At 41.5% G+C, this 8,680-nt stretch overlaps 2 protein-coding genes across 2 annotated transcripts in view; both read right to left on the bottom strand.

Annotated features, from left to right (window-relative positions):
• LOC108248051 (altered inheritance of mitochondria protein 3-like) overlaps window positions 1-290 on the bottom strand; it is a 4,266-nt gene extending 3,976 nt beyond the window's left edge. The window contains exon 1 of the mRNA XM_037980796.1: window positions 28-290. Coding sequence (XP_037836724.1) covers window positions 28-253 — 226 coding nt within the window. The 5' untranslated portion in view covers window positions 254-290. The remainder of the gene's footprint in view (window positions 1-27) is intronic.
• Window positions 291-478: 188 nt separating this feature from the next.
• Window positions 479-8,080, bottom strand: snx11 (sorting nexin 11). The gene is made up of 7 exons (XM_017436519.3): window positions 7,912-8,080; window positions 6,265-6,304; window positions 5,947-6,033; window positions 3,963-4,063; window positions 2,633-2,728; window positions 2,317-2,541; window positions 479-1,974 (listed from the first exon to the last, which is right to left on the bottom strand). Exons 2-7 carry the CDS (start codon window positions 6,286-6,288, stop codon window positions 516-518), a joined length of 1,992 nt encoding a protein of 663 aa, XP_017292008.1. The 5' UTR covers window positions 6,289-6,304; window positions 7,912-8,080; the 3' UTR covers window positions 479-515.
• Between the last annotated feature and the right edge of the window lie 600 nt (window positions 8,081-8,680).

The following is an 8,680-nucleotide window of genomic DNA, read 5'->3' as shown; positions in this document are numbered from 1 at the left end:
GGGAGGAGGCCGGTGCCGGTCTGACAGCTGGAGGAGGCCGGTGCCGGTCTGACAGCTGGAGGAGGCCGGCGCCGGTCTGACAGCTGGAGGAGGCTGGCGTCGGTCCAAGAGGCGGGAGGAGGCCGGTGCCGGTTAGACAGGTGGAGGAGGCCGGTGCCGGTCCAAGAGGCGGTGGTTCTTCTGTTGAAGGTTTGTCTCTCAGGTTCTCCTCTTCAGAACGTTCTCTGCAGTCAGCCTTCAGACTCTGGTCCATCAAACCTTCTGGTCCTTCAGCTGCTGGAGGTTTGGGTCGATTCCCCCCCGCCTCGTTGGCGTTCCTGTTTGGCTCTCGATGCGTCCCACTTCAGCGTGATCACAGAAAATGATGAAGAGACCGTAGTAATTGTTTCGATCTTTAATTTGAAATTAGTGTAAATGTTTTAACATGTGTGACTTTCTTTGGATTTGTTAGCTTCAGAACACTTTCCATTTCCCCTTTAATTCATCTTTAGCTCAACTTTAAAGATTTATTGTCCTTAATGCGTCTCTGACCCATTCAACAGAGGCGAGGACGGAGCGTCCTGCTTCCTGAATTTACCACCGTCTCCAGTCAAACAGCTGGTCTCTAAGATGCTGAAGTCACAGTTTTCAGTCACATCTGAGGATTCACTCAGATCCCTGATGTTGGTCATGTGTTGCTGAGCCTCATCCTCTGTTCCCCCAAGACTCCCGTTCATGTGCAGCTCCTCCTCCTCTGTCCAGAGTCTGACGTCCTCCGTGTCCTCGCTGCACCTGATGATGCTCTCGTTGGAAGACGTCAGTGAACGGCTGTCCTCGTTGCTCTCGTCTCCGTCCGTGTGTTCTTCTACCGAGTCATCGGGTTCCACCTCAGGTGCACCGTTCACATTTACAGTCTCGAGGAGGATTTCATCTTTGCTCATGTGGTCAACTTCCTGTGGAAGTATTTCTGGTATCGAGTCATCAGGTTCCACCTCAGGTGCACCGTTCATATTCGGATTTTCAACTTCCTGTTTATGCTTTTCTTGTACCAAGCAATTGGGTTCTAACTCAGGTGCACCGTTACCATTTAGACTGTTCTGATGGAGTTCTGGCTGAAGGGGGGTTTCTTCTTCGTCCTTATGTTCCACTTCCTGTTTAAGTTTTTCTTGTATAAAGTCATCGGGTTCCACCTCAGGTGCACCGTTCACATTTACAGTCCCGAGGAGGATTTCATCTTTGTCCGTGTGTTCCACTTCCTGTTTATGTTTTTCTGGTACCGAGTCATCGGGTTCCACCTCAGGTGCACCGTTCATATTCTGACGTTCCACATGGAGATCTGACTGAAGGATTTCCTCGTTGTCCGTGTGTTCAATCTCTTGTTGCTTTTCTTGAAGCGAGTCACGGGGTTCCACCTCAGGTCCACCGTTCACATTCTGAGTCTCTTCCTGGATTTCATCTTTGCTGCCTGATCCGTCACTCTTTTCCCTTTCTGGTCTGACCTTTGCACTCTGACCTTCGTAAACCTGAGACTTCTTGTGATTTTCTGAAGCAGGCTCTTCGGAGGAGACGTCTTCTGGCGCAGCGTCACTTTCTACAACGTCCTCCTCCGAGTCGTTGACCCTCACAGGTAAAACCTCCTCTCTGTTTCCGTTTTCCTCGGACTCCGAGGGATCCGCAGTCTCTTCCTCCGTGTTTGTTGGAACGCCGGTGTCCGCCCCGCAGAGCGAGTGGACCTCCACCGGCGTCTGAATCTGGCAGCTCCTGCGATCGGACTGTTCCCCGGAGCTGAGGCTCCCCGAGTCGCTGGGATTCTCTCCCAGATAAAAGGAGGCCTGCGTGGGTTCACGGTCCTCAACAACAACCTCCAGGTGGTTGTTCTTCTGGGAGATCCTTACTGAAGGTTTCTTCGAGTCCAGAACAGCTTCCAGAGGGTTGGATTCCTCAGGCGGGGGTGCGTTGGAGTTCAGGGTCACATTAGGCTGATGAGGAACTGGACTGTGGAGTGTTAAAAATAAAAATAAAACACATCAGAAATCCATTTATCAAGTAATTTTAATTTCATTAACTGTGGTGACCCCTGAAGAAGGGAGTGTATAAATGCTGATTCCTTTTATAATTCATTTATCAAAACTTTATTCCAGAATATTCACCTCTTTAAATATTTTCCCCCATAAAAAACGTTGTTCTCTTTTTTGTCGTCTAATGCTACTTTTAGCTTTTAGGCAGCTAGCTTTTTGCTTCTGTTAGCTTTAACGACCCAGTTGAAGCTTCCTCAGCAGTCGTTCGGTTTAAGTTTTATCTCGTTTAATTAGAACAAACCAGATTCCTGCCTCCTACCTGTCCGTGGACTCGTAAGAAACGGTCAAGCTGTGCTCCCTGGTGGATTCCTCCTCCTGAGCCTGAGCCAGGCCCCGATTGGACGAGGCGTAGGTGAGGATGGCGTCGGTGACGGTGAACGGCGTGAGGCCCTGAACGCAGTCCTGGATGTGACTGACGGGTAGCTGGGTCTGCAGGAACAGGTGGAGCTGGCTGTCCGACAGACACACCGTCATGTTCACCACCCTGCCGCCGGGACAGAAAGACAAAAAGCGTTTGTTAGCGGGCGGCGTGGATTCAAACACGAACTTCACCGCGGCTGCGGAGGAGAACTGACCTGTTTAAAAAAACCTGGAGTCCTTTCCTTCGTCTTTCCAGAAAGTCCTCGTTGCTGAAGTAGAAGATGGATTTTCCTGGAAGGTCTGGAACTGGACTAGAAAAAGAAACGAGGCTTAATTTTCTATATTTGGTGAAATATTCATAACAGATCCAATGACACACGTAACGTTGATACAGTAAACATGTTAGCAATCAGCCTCATTTTAGCTGCTAAATTAGCCACTTATTAAAGCAGGAGTCTCCAATCCTGGTCCTCAGGGCCACCATCCTGCAGGTTTTACTTGTTTCTCTGCTCCAACACACCTGATCTGAATCAATGGGTGATTAACAGGCTTCTGCAGAACATGAAGAGGTGATTTAACCTCTGAATCAGGTGTGTTGGAGCAGGGAAACAAGGAAAACATGCAGGATGGTGGCCCTGAGGACCAGGATTAGAGACCCCTGGTTTAAACTGATTAATTGGTTTAAACTGATTAATTGGTTTCTGTCTCAAGGCAACTTTTGTTTTTAATAGTTTTACTCGGGCGACTGGAAACAATGTGAGATGTAAAACTTTACAAACTGCAGACTCTTTGACGTCTTTTGTTGCCTGAAATGTAACTGACATGAATCCTGGTTCTATCAAACTACTGAACTGATTTCAACTTTTTTTTTGTAGCAACTCGTAGTTAAATGGTAAAAGGACTGAATTTATGTAGCACCACACTCATACAGCTCTGAATCTCTACAAAGACTAATCAGAGCTTTGGAGCAGGCATCGGAGGCAGCGAGGGGTTCAGCGTTTTGCCCAGGGACACTTCGACATGTAACTCCTGCCTGGAATCGAACCTCCAACTCTGTCACTGGAGGACGACTGCTCTAACCACTGATCCACAGCCACTCCCGTGCTTAAAGAATGAAACATGTGGCGAACTTTGCATTGAGGCGGGGTTCTGTGGAAAGATTATGAACCGTTAATATCTTACCTGTCGTAGATGGATTTATGGACAACTTTGGAGAAATAGTTTAATTCTGGCCGGATTGATGAGCTAATGGCTAATCTATCAAGAAATATGTTCAGATTTGTGCAAATTCTGTTTTAAAAGCCTCATTTTTTAGTGCCAGTAGTAGCAGCTAGCTGTAGCACATCCAGCAGGATTATCATAATATTAAATTCCAGAATAACAGCAAAAAGCAACACTGACGGTTCTGTAAAGGTTTATAAAACAGTGTTCCCATAAACTACTGGTGTCAGCCTCGCTCTGACTAGTCGGTGAGCCATCTACAACAGGTAAGACACTAACTGTTCATAAACTTTCTACAAACTCCATCAGGAACGGTGGACTTACACCAAACCCGCATTCTTCTGCAGCTTCTTCTTGAGCCACACAAACTCGCTGTAGCGCCGCCGCACGCAGGACGTCTTGGCCGTGAAGGCTTTGCTGTTGGTCTGAGAGGAAGAAATAAAAAAATAAAATAAAACAGAAGCATGAAATGTTGAGTCACGCAGGACCAAAGCGTCACACTGGTGATCAGTAAATCAGATGAAAAGAAACATTTAGAAGAGAATCAGATCTGAATCTTTTTGCTGCGGGGGATAAAAATCAAACACGCTGAGAAGCAAACAGGAAGTGATGCAGATTATTTCTGCAGATTAACGGAGTTTATTTGTCATGCTGACACATAATCCAGCTGATTGAACTGTCGCGGATCTTATGGCTTCATCACATGTCAGATTTGTTCCAGGAAGGCGTGACGAGAGCCCACTGCAAAGTCACGAAGGGTTAGAAACTAAATCTGCTCATACCGACGAGTAACGTGCTTTTAAATTAAAAAGATTTATTAATATTTGATGGCCACCATGTTAGCCGAAGTGACTGAAGATGGATTAAACTTTCCGAACATGTTTGTTTACTTTCAGACTTCACTCAGCCTGATGGAGGTCAATCATGTGACTAATGCGTCCACCGGGTTTGTTTACATTAAGTGCAGACCAGCATTTCAGATTTTCATATCTGGAAAACTACGGCAGTCAGCTCTTTCAAACGGCACCACTTGGTAGAGCTCGGGAGAACAAGGCGAGTGCCTTTAATATTTACGGATGTTTATCTTTAAGAAACATTTGAAGGTCGACAAATTATTTCCCTCGTTAGACCAGTCTAACTCTTTTAGTTCTGTAAAATAAAGGCCAAATATTTGGTTTCACAGGTTTTTTTTTGTCTGAATAAAGTCTGAGAAGCAAATGTTGGCAAATGACAGGATGAAACATGAAACGGTGTAAATGTTTACTTGATGTTCCATGTTGTTTTAAAGGCTGCTTAGGTCTTATTGCAAAAGAAACACTCGACATGAGTTTAAAAGCCTAGTTTGATCATTTCTTTAAAGAAAAGAAAAAGCCACATGGGCGACCGTGCCTGTCTGTTAGAAACAGCGACATATAAACGCTGTAATGTTCATACATTTAACAGCTAAACTCGGTTTATTTATGTTGTAATGAACCGCTAACAGAAAGCAGAAGTGATGGTGAAGAGTAGAAGCTACTCTCCCTCGGATCAAACATCCTGGAGCAAAAACAAACTGATGTAGGACCACGTGAGGTCACATGGTTTCATGAGTCGCCACACGAAGCCTTCGTGCAGACAACGCATTGCTCAACGGCAGGAGCTGCCCTGACAACGCCGTCAACATCTGTCCAAATAAATCCTGAGCTGCGCAGTCAGAGCAAACACCGGATCGTTTCAGATCTCAGGTTTGAGACTTTCAGGAATAAAATGTGAAAATAAAAAAACTAGAAATACTTCGCTTCGTCTTTATCGGTCAAGAAACGCTTTTTTTAAGAAAAATCATTTCTGCTTAATCACTAATAAATAATATATAGAGGAGCATTCTCGCTTAATAAACCTAAATTGTGGGCTGCAGTAAGCTGGCTGTAGCAGCTGCTGCTGCATCTTCATCTTCCTCCCTGGTAATTGATTACGTATGCACACGCATGGCCGGCTGCTGACTTAACGGCCAATTAAACCGCTGAAGAAGCTTAAACAGAGTCGTTAAAGCCAATTAATCGGTCCAGCTCTACATGTGACTTCTAGGAGAATTATTCCAGAAAGAAGAAATCACATATTTATTAATCTGCTAAATTCCAAATTATTATTTTTTTACCCCAACAACAGATAAAAACTGGAAAATATTAGGCATGCATTAAACTAAATCTAACTATTTAGGCATTAAAATGTTGAACCAAGTGCCTTAAAGTTAAATATACAAATATATTAAAATAACCCCTCTGCAGCTCTGGAAACCTTTATTTACTGTATTTATAGGTTTAATACTCACATGTAGGAATATTTTATAGTCGATGTATGACACCCAAGATCCCTCGTTCTGAAGGCGAGGGTCCTGGACTCGCACTGCAACAAACTCCTGAAATAATAAAACAAACCAACGCTGAGATACACAAGATCTTTACAAAAATATATATTAGTGTCTGTGACAGATCAGGATTTAAGAGCGGATGGCTCTACTGCAAAAAAACAAACCAGTTCCTCTAATTCTTTGTGCACTTCAACACAACAAACAGGGTGAAACGAAAAGCAGAACTCGTGTTAAAGATTAACAATTAAAAGCAAAGAAAAAAAAAAGAAATTTACTCACATCGTCAACGTGATTCCTGCTCATCCTACCGAGAACCGCACTGCGAGGAGACGACAAAAATCAACCGGGAGACAATTAAACACCCCGCTTCAAAGTTAATAAATGTTCAGAGCCCAGTGATGTCATGAGAGGATGACTCATCAAATTAGATGAGTCACACGTCTGTAGTTTTCTCCTTTTTTATAAATAACAACCATTTTAAGCTTGTAGTCGTTTGTTTAAAGAGGAACTGAACAGCTGGAGAATCCAGATTCCTTTCAGCTCGTCTCCGGGTTTACTTTCATGATTTACTCCCATTTCTTTGTTCTCGGCTGAAAAGGAACCTATCAGTGTTTTTTGTCTGATTTAATGTGATCACCAGGCTTTAAGACAGAGTTTCAGGCAGAAAACACAAAACAAACAACTTAAAAACTATGATCTTAAAAAGGTTCAAGACGTGTTTGAATATTTAGTTTTGGATCAGATACAAAAACAGCTCAAGAGTCACAGCGACGCAGAGTTAAATCAAATCCTTTTAGGCCTAAAATTAATTTTAGATGCGTTTGTGCTGATTCAGCATTCACACAGTTCCTGTTTTATTTATGTATTTTTAAATTTTCCATAGGTTTTTTTCAATTAAACTACATACTTTGTGCTGTTTTAGCCGTTTATATATCCAAACATTCGGCTCATTCAGGAGATGCCGGCTGTGAATTTTGTTTTTTGTAACTTTTATACTTATAAAAGTTATATTATTTTCCCAAAAAATACACTGAGATCTCTCCAGTTCCTTTAAAACATAATTGTCTCTATTTTCATCCTTTTATGCTGCTTTTAGTTTAGCTACTGATATCCTACTTTTAGCTCCTAGCTAGCCTTTTGCTGCTTTTAGCTTTTAATTAGCCTCTTGCTGCTTTTAACTTCTAGCTATCATTTGATTACTTTTAGCACTGAGCTAGTCTTTTGCTTCTTTTAGCTTGCCTATTGATACATTTAGTTTTTAGCTAGCATTTAGCTTCTTTTAGCTTTCAGCTACTGTTCCAGTTTCAGCTTCATCAACTCAGTTTCGGCTTCTTCAGCAAAATCTTTAAACGAACAAAAATACAGTTTCTCCAGTTTTATTTGTTCTAGTAATAAATGATTCTGCAAATTATTTATTGTATTATTTTGGTGTTAATCTTTGAGAAAAATGTTTGGATGTTAAGTTTTAACTCTGTGTCTTTTTTAGGACAAATAAAATAGTAATGTAAGGAAAGCTAAATTGGATAATTGTCTTTTTTTATAAGGGGAACATATGGCTGATATAGCTTCTAAAATTACTTTGAAAGAGTACAATCATACAGTTAATTTAAGGTTTGCAGTTTGCAAACTTAACTTTTATCTTTTTAACTTTTACTCATTATTTTGAGGTGTCTCCTCTACAACAGACCACAATGGATAGATTCAGTAAAAACAATAAATTTAACAATATTTGTTTAAACTGTTAAGTCTTCTGATAATTAACAAAGCAGCTGCCAGCAACAGAAAATAAAAGAAATAACTTTTAACTCGTTTTTTTTAGAGATACTCCTCAAAGATAAGAACTTCCGAGGGTTGTTCAGCTTTCAGGCCTGGATGATACTTATAAACAAGGTAGCTAAAAGCTAATCCCGTCCGAAAGATACTTACTTTCACACAGAGTTAGCTGCCTTCCGTTTTTAACATTCACACTGTTGTCAATATCCCCCCGCTCGTCGGCAACTTCGCTTTACTGAACAACAAAACCTACAAATACAAGAGCAGAGTCTTGTTTTCGGCTCCTATCTCCATTTCGGAAACGGGATCATCGCTACGTTGCGTCATCGCGTCATTGATGTATGTATGGCAAACCGATTTATCACATAATAATTAAACTGACATACCACACAATTCACAATGTTTTTTAAACTATAAACAAGAAAGTTGACTTCCAAACGTCTACAGTTTCGTTCTGTTTTGTTGTAATTTTAATTTTAAATATCCAAAAAATAAAAGTTATTACAAATAGGAGTCTGTTTGATTAAATGCTACAACTGCCTGCCTTACAGAGTTGTATCGAAAGGGGAGGGGCGAGAAATAGGTTTCGCGTTGCATTCAATTGCGCACTGAGTGCTCAGAATTTATGCACTCCCGTTGAAATAAATCGCCGCAAGAATTATTATTTACTTTTTGGTAACGGGGTTTAAGTTTTCACACTACACTTCGATATATATATATATATATATATATATATATATATATATATATATATATATATATATATATATATATTTTTTTTTTTTTTACCAAATTCGAATCACGTTTTAGATAAAAATCATTTTGTTGTTTTTCGACTGATCAGTCATTGTAGCTATGTCTTGTTTGCCCACATCCTGCTCCGAGGTGCAGCAAAAGCAGAATAAAATTCCACTCAAAAGAG

Source organism: Kryptolebias marmoratus, linkage group LG17 (genome assembly GCF_001649575.2).
Source record: "Kryptolebias marmoratus isolate JLee-2015 linkage group LG17, ASM164957v2, whole genome shotgun sequence".
Classification (NCBI taxonomy): domain Eukaryota; kingdom Metazoa; phylum Chordata; class Actinopteri; order Cyprinodontiformes; family Rivulidae; genus Kryptolebias; species Kryptolebias marmoratus.
The sequence above is the reverse complement of the archived record's forward strand: the minus strand, read 5'-3'. Positions and strand labels throughout refer to the sequence as shown.